At 40.4% G+C, this 22,354-nt stretch overlaps 1 protein-coding gene across 1 annotated transcript in view; it reads right to left on the reverse strand.

The window, feature by feature from the left end:
- The window catches only part of DCN (decorin), a 46,907-nt gene that overhangs the window by 18,897 nt on the left and 5,656 nt on the right, over positions 1-22,354 (reverse strand). The window contains exon 3 of the mRNA XM_034772630.1: positions 2,169-2,281. Within this exon, the coding sequence (XP_034628521.1) occupies positions 2,169-2,281 (113 nt within the window). The remainder of the gene's footprint in view (positions 1-2,168; positions 2,282-22,354) is intronic.

Raw genomic sequence — 22,354 nt, forward strand, 5'->3', positions numbered from 1 at the left:
CTTGCATCTGAAGAAGTGAGGTTCTTACCCATGAAAGCTTATGCTCCCAATACTTCTGTTAGTCTTAAAGGTGTCACAGGACCCTCTGTTGCTTTTTACTCGTCCCTTATAATCATCTTGGGGATGTCAATAAACCACTCTGTGTCTCAATTCACTCATCTGTAAAACAGGCATAAGACTACCTACCTATTTCACTGGTTATTGTGAATTCATTAATATTTGCCAAGCTCTTTGAGACTCTAGGATGACAGGTGTGTATGTGTGGAATAGATAAAAGAAGTGAGGTTCTTACCCACGAAAGCTTATGCTCCCAATACTTCTGTTAGTCTCAAAGGTGACACAGGACCCTCTGTTGCTCAAATATCAGTATTTCCCAGGCATCACAGTTAGAGAAATATCTGTGCTATATAACTTATTGATGATCCACAAGCTGTACAGAGGTATGTCATCACCATAATCTCTGAGATACACTTCGACAGGTAGATGTTTTTTTTTAATAAGACCCTTAGAAATATTTAAATGTAGCAGGTGAAAATCTACAACTAGAAAATCTAAATGGCCCAGCAAAGCTGAGGAGCAATGCTTACTGGGCGTAACGATGCTGACTACTCAAGCTGGCATATTATATAACTAGTTTGGTTTTTTTCAGGAAGGATAATAAAGTTCTCCCTCTTTTATATTAATAGCTAATTATGAACATAAAAATAACTCAATTTAAGGTAATTTTTAGTATTAGTTTTATGTTTTTTTTTCTTTTGGTGCCCAAATGTGTTTTGGGGGCTCTCAGCATTAAAGGGATGACATAATCTTTCCTTGAAGAGTTTACAAATTAAATTAGACATGTGGGAACAAGGGGGAAACAAGAAAATAAAGGTGGTTTACAAGAAAACATGGGACATCAATAAGATGACAGAAACAATGAGGAGTCCTTGTGTCACCTTAGAGACTAACAAATTTATTTGGGCATAAGCTTTCATGGGCTATAACCCACTTCATCAGATGCATGGAGTGAAAAATACAGTAGGCAGGTATAAATATATAGCACATGAAAAGATGGGAGTTGCCTTACCAAGTGAGGGGTCAGTGCTAATAAGGCCAATTCAATCAGGGTGGATGTGGCCCATTCCCAACAGTTGACAAGAATGTGTGAGGGAAAATTATTTTTTGTAGTGCTAATGAGGCCAATTCAATCAGGGTGGATGTGGCCCATTCCCAACAGTTAATAAGAAGGTGTGAGTATCAACAGAGGGAAAATTACTTTTTGTAGTGACCCAGAACTGCAGAGCTAGAATTAATTTACAAATTTGACACCATCAAATTAGGCCTGAATAAAGACTGGGAATGGTTGGGTCACTACAAAAAGTAATTTTCCCTCTGTTGATACTCCTCGTTGTTTTTGCTGATACAGACTAACACAGCTACCCCTCTGAAATAAGATGACAGAGTTATTCACTGGGGATTAATGCACAGCATAGTGTTTAACAAAAATGGTGGGTGAAATCCTGACCGTATTGATGTCAATGGGGCCAAGATTTTATCTAGTGATTTTTTTCTCTTTATTAAATGGATATCTCCGTTGGTTTATTTTATGTAGGCATCATGGCAGAAGTGTAATAAAGAAATAGTAAGAAAGAACTTGAATGAGAAGATGGAGGGGGTCTTGTAGAGCACTTCAGTAAGGCCTTGATCCAGCAAAGCACATAAGCACATGTTCTGTGAGGAATATAAGCAGTCCCATAGATGGTGGTGTGGACAAATGGAGCATAGATGGGGAAGTGGACAAATAGGGCATCATGGCTGGCATTGTTAGCAAAGCAGAACAACTTGAAATTAAACTATGTTGGCTAAACAGGTGGAGAAAGAGTTACAAAGGGCCTTGAAGCTGATGACAAGAAACTCAAATTTGATGTGAAGAAGGGGGAGCCAGTTCAGTTATTCAAAGAGGGGCAATGACGTGATCAGGCAAGTAATATGATCTTAGCAGCAGCATTTCCTAACTTACTGAATGGGAAGCAAAGAGGGTATTGCTGCTTGATTGCACAGTATAAGTGTGAAGTATAGAAGATACAGCATTAACATGTCTCAAATTTCTTTCTCTAAATTACAGCTCTAAAATGCATCATCTCCTCCTCCCATTTTCACCAACCGTCAATTCATTATTCACTTACATGGAGATCCTTTAAGTTCTTGAAATCCCCTTCCTTTATTTCAGTGATTTTGTTGTTCTGTAAATCGAGCAGAGTTGTGTCTGGGGGAAGATCCCTTGGCACTTTATCCAGGCCTGTGGATGGAGAAGAGGAGAAGCAATCAGCTCCAAAAGCATTAACCAGCTTTGAAGAAGGGCCAGGATTTTTCTTGGCAACATTTAATTTTTCAGTAAACCAACCCTCTCTAGGATTAATTTTAATAGGAGGCTTTAAGCAAATTTTTTCCTAGAGTTTTTCTGTCCCCATCCAGTCAAAAGGGGCCATGCTTTTAATTTTGTCATGTCATGTCAAAATACATTTATTCACATTTCCACTCCACCATTTTTAAGAATTTTTCAAAGCTATAATTCTCTACAGTGTAAGGGATTCAAATTTCACAAATGCTTTCTAATCCAATTAATTGCCCTGGCTTTAGTAAATTGCTTGAAGAGTCAGGTTAGCGGGATCAGGCCCTAGATTTCTGTCTGTTATTTTCACTGCATACATGGCTTCTGTGAACAGAAACCATTCCTACCACTTAGATTATGCTAGATTTTTAGAGGTAAAACTATGCTTAATTACAGTTACTTCAAGTAAATGAAATCTCCAATAAATGTTAGATGGGCCCAATCCTCCTCCCATTCAAGTAAAAGGCAAAAACTACCCTAGATTTTAATGGGCGAAAAAATCAGAACTTAATTTCAGAAGCTGCCAGTAGTTTTCATTTTCGCCTCTCTCACTCCTATATTCAAACAAAATATCAAGGCTATTGAAGCTGAGAATGACTGAACAAACTTGCAGTAAAGTTGACAATATCTCAACTCCACTTTAACAAAACAAAACAAAAAAAGAATTTTTTCTTTAAACTGAAGCTACATCCAAGTTTTATAGAGAACAGATCTCTTGGTTTCAGGATGCCAAAATGTCAGAATGCAGGAATGCCAAAAAAACATCAGACAATGTAAATTAAAGACTCTCTTTGGGACCATTTTCTGAATAGCTGATATGTAGCTCCGATGAAGTAATGGAAATAAAATTACTTAGTGTTAAATATTACAAGCTTTACCCAGTTTTCCTTTTATACTGTGACTTAGTCTGATGAAAACCTCACAACAGATATAAAAGTTAACTATTTTCTTTCCTAACTATTGAGTCTGGTTTTAACAAAATGCAAAATATTGTACAAGAGAGGGCAGAGATAATTTATAAATACTAATAATATCTATGTATGCACAACTAACTGAAGTAGAACTGTGAACTTGTTTAGAACAAACATTCCATCAGTAATACTGTAAACTAATATAAAATATATGTGAAATCTCCTCAAAAAGGATTTGAATTTCTAAAAAAGGCTATTTTAGTTTGACCCGGTCCTGAGTTGTCTCTGAAAGGTCACTCTGTTGATACGTCTCTGATATGGTGTTCTCTGAAAGGTCACTCTGTTGGTATGTCTCTGATATGGTGATACATTCTGATTATTATGTTGCTTGCAAACTGATGAAGAACAATTTTTCTTTTCACATTTTTTCTTTTAAAATAAATAAAAAAATACTCTGCAACATCAAGCCCCGATGCTGTAAACACGTAAGCACATGCTTAAAGTTAGTCATATACATAAATGTTTGCAGGTTTGGAGCCTGTGTTTCTATCCTGAAATCCAGTTTCAGGTGAAAAGTCTTGTTTTTTTATATATGGAAGAATGCCTCTTTTGAGAGAGAGAGAGATTACTTTGATGAATTGTGGCAAACTATCAAAAGAGGCATTCCTTTGGTAATATATTTAATTGAGCTTTATAACAATCACTGTTATTTTAAAATGTTTCTGTTTGCTAACTGCCAGCACTACCTGCCAAACTTTGGATAATGAGTGGCCATGCCTGAAACCAAGTAGAGAGAGATAATTTATGTAACCATTGTGGAGACTTTATTCCGATATAGGGTAAATCTACACTTGCGTTGATGTGTAGAGTACACACATTTCATGCCTAGCTAGCATAGGCATAAATAGCAGTGTAGATGGTGAGGCAGGGCATATGTGGGTAGAGTAGACTAGAGTGCCCTACACACCTGAATCCTATAATGTACAGCCTCATAGAATCGTAGCACTGGAAGGGACTTGCACTCATATCTAGACCAGCGCTGACAGGGGTTTGTCTAACCTGCTCTTAAAAATCTCCAGTGATGGAGATTACTCAATTTTCCTGGGCAATGTATTCCAGTGCTTAACCACTCTGACAGTTACAAAGTTTTTCCTAATGTCCAACCTCAACCATCCTTGCTGTAATTTAAGTACATTTCTTCTTTCTCAGAGGTTAAGGCAAATAATTTTTCTCCCTCCTCCTATTAACAATCTTATGTACTTGAAAACTGTTATCATGTCCCCTCTCAGTCTTCTCTTCTCCAGACTAAACAAGCCCATTTTTTTTCAATCTTCCCTCCAGATTATGTTTTAGACCCGGGGTGGGCAAAATTTTTGGCCCGAGGGCCACATTGGGATTGTGAAACTGTATGGAGGGCCGGGTAGGGACGGCTGTGCCTTCCAAAACAGCCTGGCTCCCTGCCCCCTATCTGCCCCCTCCCACTTCCCGCCCCCCTCAGAACCCCTGCTCTATCCAACCCTCCCTGCTCCTTGTCCCCTGACCACCCTGACCCCTATCCACACCTCTGCCCCTAACCGCCCCCGGGACTTCTCCCCCTGTCCAACCTCTCCTGCTACCTTACTGCCCCCGGGACCTCCTGCCCCTTATCCAATCCCCCACCCCCTTACCACGCTGCTCAGAGCAGCAGGAGCCCACTGCCCAGCCAGAGCCAACCTGGCAGGAGCAGTGGGCCAGAGCACTGGCGGCATGACGTGCTGAGGCTGCGGGAGAGGGGCCGGGTGTAGCCTACTTGGCCGGGAGCTCAGGGGCCCGGCAGGATGGTCCCGCAGGCCGGATGTGGCCCGTGGGCTGTAATTTGCCCACCTCTGTTTTAGACCTTTAATCATGTATGTTGCTTTTCTCTGGACTTTCTCCAATTTGTCCACATCTTTCCTGAAATGTGGCACCCAGAACTGGACACAGTACTCCACTTATCAGCTTGGAGTAGAGCAGAAGAATTTCTTCTTATGTCTTGCGTACAACACTCCTGCTTGTTTGCTGTTCTTGCAACAGTGTCACAGTGTTGACTCATATTTATCTTGTGATCCACTATGACCCCCAGATCCCTTTCTGCAGTACTCCTTCCTAGGCAGTCATTTTCCATTTTTTATGTGTGCAACTGATTGTTTCTTCCTAAGTGGAGTACTTTGCATTTGTCCTTATTGAATTTCATCCTATTTTCTTCTGACCATTTCTCCAGTTTGTCCAGATCATTTTGCATTTTAATCCCATCCTCCAAAGCACTTGCAATCCCTCCAAGCTTGCTATCATTTGCAATCATTATAAGTGTACTCTCTATGCCATTATCTAAATCATTGATGAAGATAGTGAATAGAACCAGAACAAGAACTGATCCCTGCAGGACCCCACTCGATATGCCCGTCCAGCTTGATTGTGAACCACTGATAACTACTCTCTGGGAACTAGTTATGCACCCACCTTATAGTAGCTCCATCTAGGTTGTATTTCTCTAGTTTGTTTATGAGAAGGTTATTAGGGTGACCAGAGAGCAAGTGTGAAAAATCGGGATGGGGATGGGGGATAATAGGATCCAATATAAGAAAAAGACCCAAAAATCTGGACTGTCCCTATAAAATCGGGACATTTGGTCACCCTAGAAGGTTATGCAAGACAGTATCAGAAGCCTTACTAAAGTCAAGATATACCATATCTACAGCTTCCAACTATCCACAGGGCTTGTTTCCCTGTCAAAAAAAGTTTTTAGGTTGGTTTGACACAATTTGTTCTTGACAAATCCATGCTGACGGTTACTTATCACCTTATTATATTCTAGATGTTTGCAAATTGATGCTTAATTATTTGCTCTATTATCCTTGTGGGTACTGAAGTTAAGCTAACTGGTCTGTAATTCCCTGGATTGTCCTTATTTCCTTTTTTATTGACGGGAGCTATATTTGACCTTTTCCAGTCCTCTGAAATCTCTCTCATCTTCCATGACTTTTTCAAAGATAATCACTAATGGCTCAGTTATCTCCTCAGTCAGCTCCTTGAGTATACTAGGATGTATTTCATCGGGCCCTGGTGACTTGAAGACATCTAACTTGTCTACGTCATTTTTAACTTTTCTTCCCCTATTTTAACTTCTGATCCTACCTCATTTTCACTGGCATTCACTATGTTAGACGTCCAATCATTACTAACCTGTTTGGTGAAAACCAAAACACAAAAGTCATTTAACACTTCTGCCTTTTCCACATTTTCTGGTATTATTCCCTACCCCGCATCCCCCAAATTGCGTAATGGGGCCTACCCTGTCCTTGGTCTTCCTCTTGCTTCTAATGTATATGTAGAATGTGTTCTTGTTACCCTTTATGTCTCTAGCTAGTTTAATCTCGTTTTATGCCTTGGCCTTTCTAATTTTGTCCCTACATACTTGTGTTCTTTGTTTATAGACATCCTTTGTAATTTGACCTAGTTTCCACTTTTTGTAGGACTCTTTTTTGAGTTTCAGATAATTGAAGACCCCATGTGTTCTATGTTCCTCTTTTAACTCTTGAATTAAGGCTGTCCAGAATTTCCACATCAGCACTGGTGTGGGTTTGATGTGTTCACAAATCTCAGTCCCAATGTGCATGGTACATGAACTACAGATATTCATATAGAGTGGCCACCATTGTAAAGACAATAGTTACCACAAATGGTGGTATCTGAGATAGCACAGTTATTTCATTCAACTTAAAACAACAAGTTTTCCCTATTCTTAGCCTAGGAAAATAAACTGTGGTTATGCCATTCTTATGTAATTGTGAATAAATATGCACCGTTAATGGTGACCATCATAGCCAACAAGAAGTGGGAATCCCTGCTCCTGTGGATGTTTCAGTTAAAGGTGCCTTTTTGTCTAACTTTTACTTCTTAACAAACATACAGGGTAGGAGTGTTTCACTTTCAGCCCCTATGAACCAAAATGTCACTTACTTTCACAAATCCAGCATGCGCCAGATCATGGAGGGGGTCACATAGCTGTATATCATCCTTGTACTACCATGAATGTTCCACATAGGACTAATTACAAACTTTAGCCAAGATTTTCAGAAATAGATGCCTGAAGTTGGGCTCCCAAACCCTTATTTAGGGACATGAGTGGCATGATTCTCAAAACTGTTAAGCACCGAGCAAGTCCCACTAACCTCCATGGCAGCTATTGGGTGCTCAGTAACTTTGGAAATCAGGCTAGTTATTTAGGTGTCCAAATATGGAGTTAGGGGACTAATTTTGGGCACCTATTTTTGTTAAGCCTGGGCTTCTTTTAAGCGTATTATTTATAAAGACCTTGCGTTATATATCAAGACATTGTTTGATCATTGCCAACCTGAAACGTAAAACATACGATCCAAAGTTTTCAGATTTGAGCTTTTTAACTTTAGGCCGTTAAATCCATATGAAAGTTTCCTAATATTAGGCAACCAAGTTTAAATATTTTAGCTCTGACATTTATCAAAACTAAGCATGATATACATTTAATCAATGGATTTTTAATTACATTAACATCCAAAAGCTTTTGTACAACAGAACCATCCTGCTTGAGATGAGTTATGAGTGCTATGTTCTGAGAACAAGATGACAGGCTCTGATGGGCTGTAACTGGCCCTTTGAGGGCCCCTACCACACCCCACCCCAGCAAAAGATCAGTGAAGTTGGGTACTCCAGCCCTGCCTAGAGAGACTGCATAGAAGCAGCCAATCATAGCCCAATAGACTCAGATAAAAGGAGGTGTAGAGGCTGTGCATGTCAGTCTTTGGCTGGGAGCAGAGAGGTGAGGAAGGGGGTTCGGCTTGGACCTGACTTGACCAGACCAGAAGTGTGTGATGGGCTGATTTACTGGCCCTGGGAATGAGAGAACCTAAGATCTGTAACCTTAAGTTAGTGGGTAAAAGGGATGGGGCTTTGTGGGAAAAGGCCCAGGGAATAGCAGCAGTGAACTGGAGGCAGTGGTATGTGGCTGCTGTATATAGGGTCCGTGGGTTGGGACTTGGAGTAGATGGGCCTGAGTTCCCCCACTGGCCGTAGTGAAGTAGCCTAAGTGGGTCCTTTAGAAGTCTGATCAGAGAGCTGGAGTTAAAGGTGCCCAAGAGGGGTTGAAGAGAGAAGGCACCTTCAGGAAGGATGGGCTGAGACTAGCTTAAGCTAGGGTTTGAAAGACTTTTGTTTTGGACTTCAATAGCCTGCAAGGGGTTCATCTGTTTGACTGTGTGATGTAGCCAGAGGGCCGAGCCACTGAAGATGTGCCTAGCAAGGTAAGCAACCTACAGAGGACACCAGCAGCAAGTGAAAAAAGATTGCAGCATCACATCCCAGCAACAAGAGGCACTGAGGAAGTGAGAACTCCCTGTCACAATGGCAAGAATCAAACTGGCATCATATACTCTTCCATCTGTGTTCAGGGCATGGAACTGCCCAATACGGCATAAGCTTCTCCACATTTCGCTGCTAAAAACATTACCCCTAACATAGAGCTGGGTCCTACTCCCATTAAAGTCAATGGCAAAACTCCTATTGATTTAGAGGGTGCAGGATGAGGGCCTCAGTGCATTAACCACGTTACTTGGTTCAGATACAAATTTGCCTTCAGACAGAGGCATGGTAGTGACAACTCTGATGACTATTAACACGTGCTAAAATAGCACTTTTCAGTTGAAACAATTTTGTTATAAGAGGGGTTTACTGTAAAACAAAGAGCTTATCAGGTTTTTACACAAATATGAAAATGGTTAAATCATTTGTATTCCTAGTAATATCGGTACCCTATAAAGGACTTCTATATATTTTTAAATAAAATTGTGTGTGTGATTTAAGCAGTTAAGGCACACTAGAAACCATACAATTGTAATATTATCTGATGCGCAGGGAACATGCTCAGTAGGTATGCTTGTATTACCACTGAGGGGGTTACTTGCTAGAGACTAGACCTCGAGGTGTATTTTCAGACTGAATACTTCAAGTTTCAAATATCGGTGATCTACATCTTCAAGCTTCATGTATGAATGAGAAATGGGAAATCTTTTTGGATTAATTAAAATGAATCATAAGTGACACGTGTGATGCAAACCTTGGTACAATCATCAAACATCTATTTGTAATTTTGGCACTAGCAATATAAAAAAGAATTTGTAAATGTTTCCTATGCTTTTCTTTTAAACAGAGAAATGTACAGTAACATCAAAAGTCTGTTTCATATATATTATGTATAAACATATATATAATTCCCACCCTTAAAACACTAAACTTATTATACACAATGTATAGTGTATGTTACCTACATTTTTCTACTGCAGCAACTGATAAAAGCCTAAAGGGGTGGAGAGAAGCAGTGGGGAGGAAGCAGGGATTTTTGTTGAATCCTCTGTCTGTGTGTATGTGCAGAGAGCAGCACAGAGCACTTAGAAGTTCCCAGAACACCTAGAGGAGTGATTGTTACAAGGCATGCTGAATAGTTGTCTCTGGGGCTGTGCAGAAGGTTTCCATTAAGGGCAAGCAAACTACCAAGATCCACACGTTCATGGTCACACTCAGCCAAATGGAGCGCAGTGGGGAAAAGGTTATAAATAGTGGAAGTTGGAGACAGCACTATGGGCTCAATGCAGCCCATATAATGAATAATGCAGGACTGAGCTTGTACCACTTTGGAGCCAGACTCCCTATCTCTCTGGATCCTGAGGAAGCAGCCAACTACTGACTCCAGGATTGGAATTGCTGAAGAGGTTCTAAGGAGTTTGAAGGAGAACTGTTCAAGTCAATAGGAGTCTTTCTATTGTCTTCAATCGGCCTTGATCAGATCTGTAAACGGGGAAATTTCTATCTCATGACTGAACCACAGGGAATTGTAATAAAGAGGTAAAAGGCAAATACCATGGCCAAAGGCAATCCCAGCAGCAAAGGACAGGGTCAGCTCCTTGCTTCACTTACTTAATTACTGCTGCTCCAAGACACAGGCTGGTGGTCTTGTACAAGAATGTTGAGGGAGATTATATGATTGTGTAATTAAAGCCCAAATTGTAATGCACATGTAACAGGTTCAACCTTCACGTTATTTCATTTTTAAATTGTTCAGCACTGAGAATGTACTCAGTGCTGTACAGCAATATTGTACTTGGCAGACACCGTTAGTCTGCCCCATCAGGTGTAATTTACAAGATCCGTAGGAGGTGGGTTCTCACAACCTACCTTAAAATATTCATAGTGAATGAGACAAAGAATCCTGTAAAGCCCTTGTGCATTCTGTGTGCACTATACATAATGTGGTTTGAGGACTTGATGCCACAAGGTGCTGGGGGGTGGGGGGAGTGCCCTTAACTCCCATTGACTTAAATGGGGTCAAACCGGCAGGGTTAAGCCCTTCATGAGATAAGTACTCCATAGCACCCCTTGCTTCACACACAACACATATGTACATTCTTCACAATGTAACTAACCATACGTGGTGTGCTATGAAGCCTATCTCCTTCTCGCTGAGCACTGCTAATAAATAGTACCCAATTGTACTGCATATAGTACAACTCAGTCAAATCAAAATCCTATTTCACTACAACCACTCAGCCACTTTCCCGCAAGATGTGTTATTTCCATGCAAGTTCTAACTTTCTACCGCAGCTATTCTATTTTCATGTCAGTAATTTGTGACCATTAGGAAGATTTTGTAGGTAGGTTTATCTACCACTAATTACTTTCTTTCTTGAACTGGTCTCAGACGTTGCATACTACATTTCACCCATGCTCTCCCACCATTACATTTATACACACATGTAAACAGAGGAAATAATATACAGTTGTTTTCTAAAGATACCACAAATTTCTGGTGATGGTAAACGTTATCAAATGTGTTTGAGGCATGTCTTCCTGGACTGTGAGATCACTAGCATTCCTTTCCTACAACGCATCAGGGACCACCCTAGGCTTTGTAAGGTGCTGGAAAACAAAAGGTGTGTGATTTCCCATGGACACTTCAGTAATCTAAATGGATCATTTTCTGGGGGGAGGAATTAATAACTTGACAGGGGATCATGGCTCTTGTCTGTGGGGGTTGGTATAGATCAAACAACTTGTCTATGTGGGCCCCTATTTACATATGCACTTCTTATCACCATAGTGTCTGAGGACTCCACAAACACTCCTGAATTTATCCTCACAACACCTATGAGCTTTGAAAATATTAACTCTATTTTTAGCTCAGGAAACCAAGACACAGACATTAAGTGACTTGCCCAAGGGCACGTAGCATCTTTGTGGTAAAGCCAGGGACTAAACCCAAGCCTACCCAAGGCTCAGGCCAGCACCTTGACCACAAGACCATCCTTCCTTTCTCTGTATAAAGGGCCTTCAATCTCATCTTTCCAGGGGTGTGGCAGGGTAGCAGACACAGAAGGAAGGGAAAGTCATTGATGTGACATATAACCTGCTGGTCCATGGCATGTTTCAAAAAACATATTGTATATAAAAGATCATATACATTGTATATGTTATAAACTGATATGCTAGAAACGGGTTGAAGCAACAAAGTTAGCATGTGGGTTTTGAATGTTCAGGGTGTTTTCAGCCAAGATGTTGATTATGCTCATTATAAAGAAGGACTGTCATTATTTGCTACAATTAGAGCCAGATCCAGATCTGGATTTCCAACATCCCAAAATTCAGGGTTATTGATATCTGAAGTCTGAGGTCAGAGCCTTTTCTGGTATATTAATGTCTTAATGCAAACTCGGTTGTTGCAATGTTGAGACCATATATTCAAAATAATAAATCGGCAGTGCGAGGGTTGCCAACCCTCCAGGATTGTCCTGGCATCACCAGGAATTAAAGATTAATCTTCAATTAAAGATTGTCATGTGATATGATGAAATCTCCAAGAATACGTCCAACCAAAATTGGCAACCCTAAGCAGTACAAATCATAAAGTTCTATTACAACTGTAACTGAGCAATATGGTACATGATGTATTTTATACTGTATATATTTAATAATATAAATTGCACTATTGCAAACAGAGATGGACCTGAACCAAATCCCTGAATAAACTCTCTACCGCAAACTCTAGCAGAGGCCAAAATCCAAATACAGGGATGAATGTTGTGGTTCAGGTGTCAGTGTTACCAACACTCACAATACTATCACAACAGTCATCATTTAAGGCTCTTTTAAAATGTTGCTCTAGATTGTAGACAGCTGTGGAATTTGGGCTGAGCCACTTGTGATTCCCAGCTGTGGTCATCAGAGGCTGCTCTCCTGATTGAGTAGGTCTCTGCAGCAGCTGCTTGTATTTCCTGTGCAGGCAGCTCTGTCCTTTGAGAACATGCAGAGCCAGGAAGTGCCCTGGCAACAACACGGAGAGAATATGGAAGACTGCACCACTGAGCTAACCAGCACCTCCCCTCCCCTTAATGATGCAGTAAGTGGAGTCTGGAGGACCTGAGAGTTTGAGATGGGGAATGGAGCAAGGAGAAGGGGAATGGAATGCCTAACTTGGGGGAAATAGTTGAACGTGAGGAATTGCTTTTTTGGGGGTGGAAGTCTGCTTCATGATTTTTGAATTCTCAAACTATGCATTTCAAAAGGTACTGAAAATATGTTCTGTACTGTGTGGCATTTGCAAATGGCAATAATTTATTAATTGCTTCCTGTGATACATGAAATAAGAAATTATTCTGAGGAATATCCAGAACTCCCTTCCCATACTTGCCCTCTGTAAAAATAAAATGTCACTTGTCTGCTACTAAGTCACTTGTGCTATTGGGTAACATCTGCAGAGGTGCTGAAGTGACTTCACAGTCTAATTGTGTGATTATTATTTTTTTTATTTTTTTTTAAGATTATCCATTGGCTTTGTTTTGTTTTACACCCAAAAAGCTGAAGTGCCCTTGAGAATATATTAGAGTGTTACAAGCAACTTCTTTGTAAAGATGACCTGCAAACCTTTTTCAAGTGTGTTCACTTTTCAGCTTATGAGACTTTTGGTCCATGAAGATCTACTTTGGCTTTATTTTTGCCCAAACCATTGTTTTCCGATTTGTTTTTTAAAATAAGACTAGAGACTCTGAGCCTCCCTATGGAAAAACATGTGCAACAGACTAAATGCCACCTTCTGCTAATGCAGCTGTAAATAGCATTATCTTCTTTTTTTGTCATACTGCATTTACTTGTACGTTGCTACTTCCCAACACAGAGAATGACAAAGGTGAAACTGCATGTGCCACAGTCCAATATAAAGTTCTCAGATATTGCAGTGATTAAAAACTGATACAGGCGCTTGCACAGGCTCTGAATGAAGGGGTCTGTCCTTGAGTGCTAACCAACATGTATATTTAATTGTAATTACAGTAGTCACACTTCCAGTATTGCCAGCTGCAGTATTCAAGAGACATGAGTCAGGACCATGAGATTTGCTTAAAATTAAAAATCATAAGACTGCCAAAAAAAAAAAGGTTTGAGTTATTTTTCTTGTCTTTTGATCCTGTAGGGTCTCACTTGGGTCATGTTTTTCAAGTTTTCTCCAGAGCCAAGAGAGGTAGAAATTTACTTTACATGAGAATCTTAGATTTCATTAAATCATGTGTTTCCAGGAGCTGGGGCTGTAAGTGAAAAGTCAAATACCACAAGACTCATGTTAAATGTGCAAAAGCTGACGATACTTCATTTTGCCTGGTGGTAGCTAGTGATCTAAATCATCCACTCGGGAAACAGATATCTCAGGACTCCTGTAAGTAAGTAGGACAGTGTGCATTTTGAGTTTGACAACTGTTTATACAGTTGATGTCATTTCTGAGAATATTCATTTGTGAAAGGTAAAAATACCCTTCTCACACGTATTTACATTAGTAGAGCATGAGCACTCCAGTGTTTGGGATGTGAGCACTGCCAAACTGAAATTAAAATTTGAATGAATAGCTGGGACAATATTTCCCAATCTTTTCTTAGCTCTTGTTTTAAGCATCTGGAAACAGATATTGTAAACTGTTTTGCAACTTTTACTACAGGCTCTGCCAGAGTCAGCATTATTATTTAGGGGCAGGCACGAAGAACAATTTTTATGTTCTTCTCTGCTTTCTACCAAACTGACTTTTGTCTGCTATTCTCATGCTCCTCTGCACAGGACCAGTTTTATGGCGGGGGGAGGGGGTGTTGTATCATGTCATTGGTAGGGTTTTCAGGGGCTCCCAAACTTAACTTGGACGTTGTTCATAAAATGGGAAGGATCCCTGGGGTATCACCAGCCCATTCTAATGCAAGAAAAATGGAAGCAAACTGCTGTGCTAGAATATTGGCATATTTACCAACACTTTCCTAAATGTCAAAAGACAGTTTTCCAAATAAAGTGGGGTTGTAAGTGGCCACTAGGAGCCTCCCCTTTTTTGCTGGAGGGTTTTGTGCATGTTGTTGGGCTATTTTTTTTTAAGCTATTTAATGATAGATCTCCAGATTAGCTGTTATTTTCTCTGATATATATATATCAGAGAAGATGTTTAAAATAGCCATTGATGGGTCATTTCCCCAAGAGGTGTTGTTCTCTGCTGCTGGAGGATCATCCTTACATTGGTATGATCCTCTTGGGACTCTGTAGCTACAGGGGTTCTGGGAAATGTAAGGAGCATAAATAAAATAAACTCAGTAACCAGAAAGTTGTTTCTTTTTCTTGGTTATTCCTATTTTCCATTTCCTTATCTCCTCTCCTTTCTTATCTCTGTCCTGTTTCATACATCTCCAGACCATTTTTTCTTTCTTTCTGTCAGGTTTCTTCTTTTAGTCTCCTTTCTCTCATCGTCTTCCTTTGAAAAGCAACATCTCCTCTCCTTTCCTTTCCTAGTCACACCATTTTATATTACCCACCCCTTTCTCTCTCTTATGTGCTGTGATCAGTTGGCTTTGTCCCTTTTGCTGGCGACATTCTCATCTTTCTTTCTTTTATTGTCCCTCTGTGGCGCTACATCTTACCACTTATGAGCTTCAGCACTTTACAAACATTAACTGATTATGAATAATCATCACAACCCCCCCTAGAAGATAGATGAGTAGATCTGACTATGCCCATTTTATGGTGTGTGGGGGGGAACTAAGGCAGAAAAAGCTAAATGACTTGACCGAACTAATAAAGTTGGCATCACAGCTAACAAAGGAGTGCTCAGTCCTCTGCTTAGTCTACTATCATGCTGCCTGTCATGCCCTTCCTTTTAGCCAGAGCTAATCCTCAAAGGAGCTAGTTTATCTGCAGGCAGCTGGGAGGAACTTGATGTGGCACAAATCCATGTAACACTCCTCCATGGCAGCTCTGTGAACTCACTGAAAGTTGTTCCAGAAATTGAGGGACTGAAAGTCATTAATTTCCAAGGCCTTAAAGTTCAGCCCTAAAATAGTGGGGACCATGAATAAAATTTAACTTTTAGGGAAAAAATACTTTGCTAAGCTTTCTGCCCCAGTGTTTAATGTATATATTTTCAGCTATCATCACAATGACAATAGTCAAGCACATTTAATGTGAAAAGTGAGGTTATTCTTGACTCCCACAACTCAGAGAGTTGCAAAGGTTGGCTCTCGGATTGGCTGGTGGTAAGTGCTATAATACACACACATATATTTAGAAATTATATGGAAGCAGCCTGTAGCTATATAGCATGTAAATGCCAATGGTTCTCTTTCTGTTAAGAGCTTTCAGTTTTCACACTCTGTGTCTTTTGGTAAATTTCCCATTTTACTTATAGGCCATGGGGCTCTGCTTCTTATTGGAATGAAACTGACCGCATCCACTCATTAGAGTTCATTAGCAAATCAAAGCAACACAAACTGATTCAATCTAACAGTAAACAGTCAGCTACACAGTTTTCTCCCAGGTGCCTTCTCCATTCAGTGCATGCATATAGAATTCTGCCTCAGGCTCTAAAAGACTCAGGATTGGGCTTCTGTGATGTAGTCTCCCTGATTTGTCTTGGAATGAGACAATGATTTCCTTGTACTCCGGATTCTGTGTTTTAATTTCTCTCCTCTCTGTCTAGCCAATCAAGTCAGAACAACTCCATCTAATCTGGTCTCATTTTCTGTTGCATATAGTGTGCTGAATGGACAAACCTTTAAATATGATGCAATTGGAGAGAGCTGCAATTTTGTCATTTCTTAACACTGTTTGCAAGGCCAAGCTCATCAAGCACAGAAAATGCTAAATTAAAAAAAATGGAGTGTAAAGTATTTATTGGTAAAACTGCCTAATCAGCCATTGTACTATTGGAGAACTTTGTTACAGAAAAAGGCAAAATCAGATGTAATGAAATAAAGACAGCTGTTCTCTACTACCTGCTTACCTTCTTTTGAGCCACTTCCCCATGAACACTTGGAGGGCATGAGCATATCGGACCTCTGAATAAAGTAACTGACATTTAGAGCAACAGTGGGTCTAGAGAACTTTATTGCAGCCCAACCCACTTCTGACAGAAACATCACTACCCGACCCCAGGAGGGGGGACTGAAGCCTGAGCCTGCCAAAGCCTGGTCACCCCAGGTGGGAGGCCCACAGCCAAAGCTTGAACCCCATCACCCTGGGGGGACAGGGGGGTAAAACCAAGCCCAAGGGCTTCATCCCCAGGCAGGAGGCCTGTAACCTGAGCCCCGCTGCCAGCTCAGGCTTTGGCTTCGGACCCAGGCAGTGCGGCTTGGACTTCAGTCCCAGACCCCAGCAAGTGTAATACCAGCTCTGGTGACCTCATTAAAATGGCATTGCAACCCACTTTGGGGTCCCAACCCACAGTTTGAGAACCCCTAGTCTAGAGTAGTCTTTTCCTGGTTCTGCCGCAGCTGAAAGGCAGTGGAAGTAGCAGGCTCCCCTAAAGATCTTTTCTGGGAAACGCCTAAATGGATACAGTGAGTTCAATCCGCTTTTGAAGATACTGGGAGTGGTGAGTTTTCCTTCAAAGGCAGTACTCATCTGGTGCTCAACCTTACGCAGTTTAAGTACCTTGCTGATCTAGGCTCTGTGTGAGTACCCAGTACTCACTAAAGACTTCATCTTGCATTACTGAAATCAATGGGTACTTTCCCATTGACTTCAGTGGGTCCAGAATAAGACTCTAAACTTTAAAAATCTCATCCTGGCTTGCATTGGGTTCGGTGTAAAAACTGAGATGGATACTCTGAATATTGAGTAGCTTCTCTTTGACTATTTCAAAGTCTTTGGAGGACATTACGCAGTACAGTCTAGACACAGTCATGCTTCATATTGAGTACATATAGTTTATAAAGGGTTAATAAATGATTAATAGATGCAGTAAGATATTACACACATGAGCAGTGTGCATTATAGATGGTTATGAGACTATTAGTAGAGGATTTTATTGATGGCTAAATCATGGCTATAAGAAACTTGTCCTGTTGGATTCTATAACAATTGATTAACCTTTCATTAAAATATCTATTAAACATTTCTTAACCTGATATACATTTTTATAAACATATCCTTAATATAGCATGATCCAGAAAACTGCCAGCTAAATTCGGAAAAGTCAAATCCTGACTCCCATTGAAGTCAATGGGATTTTTTGTCATTGACTTCAATAGAGTGGGGATTTCACTCTTTTCCTCTCAGTGAACTTTTTCAGATATGCTTTTCCAACTTGAAACAGAAAACTCAGGCATCACATATATGACACAGGAAATGTTCAGAAATGAGTTGCCATTTATTTACAAGAAAACACAAAATTAATTTTTAAAGAGATTAATTCTCAAGCAGAAGCTTATCAACAGGAGAATCAGAACATTAGCAAATCAAGTATGTATGATATACGAGACCTACTTTGCAGTAAACATTATTATCAGCAATGTCAATGTAGTTACAATGTGGATGTAGTTTACTTTTGCCTGGCACTAGCAATTTTTCTTGACAATTTTCAAGGAAGGTTTAGAATTTCTTGGATTCTAGACTTCAGAAACTTTTAGAATGTTCTGAGTTCTGTGTTCTGTTTATTCAACACCAAGACGTGCATAAACACTTAGATCATAGAGATCTACAATAGGTATCACCACAAATAATATAATCCATGGTATATTTACTGCAAGATATGTGTTTGTAAGCTGGTGGTGCCACAGTCATGCTGTACAAATATCATGAAATGATCACATTTTCCAGTGAATTCTCATCATCTTCTGAATCTCTCTGCAATTGTTCAACTGATCTCTTGCAAGACCATATTCATAGATCCATAGAGTTTAAATTTGGGGGTGGAGAGGAAGGAAATTGGACCATTAGCTCATCTAGTCTGAACTCCAGTATATTACGGGCCATTAAATTTCATCTATTTATCCCTGTATTGAGCCCCAATAACTTATGTTTTTGTCAAACAAATCTTCCAAAAGGGCATCTAGTCTTGATAGGAAGACCTCAGGAGATGATGAATCCACCACTACCATTGGTGGTCTGTTCCAAAGACCTATTTAGATAGCAATTAAATCACTACCCAGGAGTGCTGCCAACTCTCATGACCTTATTGTGAGTCTCTCCATATTTGTTATTTTTCTTAAAACCCTGGCTTCTGGAATCAGGGGATTGCATGAGAATTTCCATTTTTATTTTAAAATGGGAGTAAGTTTCTAGTTCTTACTGTTGCCAGAAGAAATCATGAAAACAGGAAGGAAGCATATCCTAAAGATTCAAAAGCTAGAAGACAAATAAAATGGCCAATTTTTTAAAAAAATCTCATTATCTGAAGATGTATGCATATATGTTTTGTGTGCATGCCATTTAAAAGCCCAGTGAAAATTCAGGTTATGTATTTGTCTTGAAATAGTCCTTTACTGAAATGAAGGTCAAAATTCAAACACAGAGGTAGAGATTTTCAAGCTAAATATACATGGCAGAAAATGACCCTACTTAGGAGAAAATAAACTAGTCAAACTAAAACTGGACTTTGAAAACAACTTTTTCAAGTTAGACATATTCTGTAAATGTGGCAGTTGTTTGATTTGAGACACCTAAAGAGTATTTGAATATTTCTCCCATTACAGCAGATTCCGGCTCAACACCAAGGAAGGTGATATCATTCCTCCTGACAGATTGTATAGTGAAAACAGAAGTCTGAATCAAGATCCATGCCAATGCAGCTGGAAGCCTTTGTAGCAGAGTAAATATTCCCACATTGAGCCATGAGTATAGAATGGACTTTTAGGTGTTGCTGGAAGACTCGAAACAAGCAGACAAATTAATTTGTGTCAGGGCTCCATGGTACAGAATGGAAGGTCAAAGAGTTAATACATTTCTATGAGAGAAACTATGTTAAGTTTTTTTTTTTTTCTTTTTTTTAAATACAACACTAATTATACTTCTGTGAGCTTTTCATCTAGTGATCTCAGACAGTCTTTGACACACTGAGGAATTAAACCTTACAACACATATCTTTTTGGGGCAGGTATTATCTCCACTTTACAAATGGAGAAACTGAGGCCTAGGAAGGTTAAGTGATGCACACAAGAAAACACTACAATCTGAGCTGGAAGTAGAACCCAGATCTGATTTGCAGGTTTCCTGTGCTTTAACCACTGACTGTGCATTCATTCCTTGTACATCTTATTCATTTCAGGGCCAGATTTTCTCCATTGGTGTGCCTGAGAGAGGGCTCAAGGAGCAAATTTGTGCCCTGTGCGGCAGCTGGGCACAAATGCATTTTCTGTACTTCTCAGGATGCAAGGACTGCTCCTTCCATGTATCACCTGGGCAGAAGACACGGGCAGAGATGATGCAGGGCCATGGCCCTGTCCCCCTATGAAAGGGCTAGTGGACCATTCTGTACCTGCTGAGGGGGCAATATAAGCATGTGCACCGCCTTGTCTACTAGAAAGCCCTAGGAGGAACTCTTCTTGCAGCAGCTTCTGGGAAGTGAGACTCTAAATGCCCCCCTTGCCAGATGGAGGGAGGACTAGATGAAGGCATTTCTTCCCTATATCTATATACATATACACACACACGCACACTGATTCCTAAAAAGAGCAGGCCCGGGTCAAGAGCAGGCCCTTCTGTAATCCTCTCTCTCTGATTAAATGCTAATTGCAAAGGTGACTCCAATCTCTGGGGAAAGGTTGACTAGTTTTATAGAATGCAACACATTGAGACAAAGATTATTATAACATGCAATGCTGCGGTTGCTTTTTGACAAGAGAAGGCAGGTTCTGGAGCGTATTGAGTCTATATAATGAGATACCAAAACAGTCTTGTCTGCTCAAAGTCCTGGGGCATGTTGCATTTGGGTAATTGTTAATTGGGCTGCACTCTTGAAGTGCCATTGTCACAAATAGATGTGCATTTCTCATCTCCATTTTTGAGTTTGGAAAGTTAGCTACCTGCTTACAGTTCATCTTTTGGCTCCGAGGCAGAACAAATCAATTCCTGGGGATCTCTTTAGGAGGGCGTGACTGTTTTTTTTTTTTAAATACAACAATACAGCTGACATGACTGTTATTGGAACACCATGCCTGTTTTTGTTGTATTTATTTATTTTAATTTGGTTTTTTTTGTTGTTGTTGTTTTAAATGTGCCCAGCTGTAGACACAAAGTGTACTGGGAAAAAGGATGGAGTTGGTCTCTGGATCCCATATGGTATAAATCAAGTTCAGACAGTTCCCCTATAAATGCTCCTTGCTTCTTAGGTGTAAAACAATATTCTAATCCAGATGGTGGGATTGTTTAACCCCTGTTGTGGCAGAGGTTTGCAAGTTGTAAGCCTTGTCCCAGCAGGTGCAGATTCATCCTCTGGCAGGAGTATTTACTTTGCTAACCCTCAGAAATTCTGTCAGTGAGGAGGGAGGGGGAAGAGTTAAATTCTGCCCAAGGTTCCACAGGAGCCTTCCAATGGAGGCTGTCCAGCAAATCAACTCGACCAGTTCATCCCCAACCACCTACTGCTGCTCTCCCCACAACAAACTTTGGACCTCCTGGTGGAGGAAGGATTGTGAGTGCTTTGTGCCTCTGTGACTCCCGTACTGGGCAGACGTTCCTCAGCAGGGCTGCTTGTGCAGTGGTCTGCACCAACTCTGGATGAATCAAGTCTGGAGCTCTCTAATGGCTTTCCTTTCATGACACATATTTAGTTGTGTATATATAAACCAGACATTCTCTTTCCCTGTGGGCAAGGGTGGAACTGGTTAATCCTTAATATATTCTTCCAAAGATCCTATTACTGTTTGTGGCCATTCTGTATAAACTCCCTTTGGAGAAGATGATTAAATGTGATAATAATGTAATTTATTTGACTAGGTAAAAAGCCTAGAGTTATATAAATACTATCGCTCGTTGACAGTGATTAGGGTGGAGGTGGATTTTTCATTGTTAGGTTTTATTGTTTCAGTGTGGATTTTTTAATGTGTTATTTCTCTGACCTCAATTCCATTCAATGTTTGCATGAATCCAATTCATCCGGCAGCTACTGATTGGCTTGGTTGACTGAGAACAGATAAATGAGCAGTTGAGGGCAGATTTCCAGTATGGGTGACTCCTTACAACCTACTTCCCAGATACTGTGGCACCCTTACTCTTTCCTGCAGTGTAGGGATCTGGAAAGGATATGGCCAGTGCACATGAAGCTCCGTGATTCCCCTACCCTAAAGAGCTGTTATAAGATGAGGCTGAGAGACTGCTGTAAAATACACTTGGGACAGAGATGGAGGAAATCTAGGAGTAGGATTGGAGAGCTGCATACAGCTTCTTTGCCGCTCCCCATCAGCTGTGCCAGCACTTACTGGACACTGGTAAGGTTCCAGCCCTGGATGTGGATGTACTTCCATTATTTGAGATGTGTATCCTTAAATGTCTAAACTCCAAAATGGGTCAGATTTTGTCTCCATGTTCTGCACATAGCAGGATCCCTCTGTGAGCATATCTCCTCCCTCTCAACTAAGATATTGTGTGTTGTTGGGTCAGCCTCCTCAAGAGCACAATCTCACCCTTCCCAGTATCTACACTATGTGGGCTGCAAGCTGGGATGGGATGCACATCTTCTGCTATCAGTCCTGCTGAGATTATCTGGGAAAAGTAATGTGTCCAGTAATATTG

This window comes from Trachemys scripta, chromosome 1 (genome assembly GCF_013100865.1).
Source record: "Trachemys scripta elegans isolate TJP31775 chromosome 1, CAS_Tse_1.0, whole genome shotgun sequence".
NCBI classification, from domain to species: domain Eukaryota; kingdom Metazoa; phylum Chordata; order Testudines; family Emydidae; genus Trachemys; species Trachemys scripta.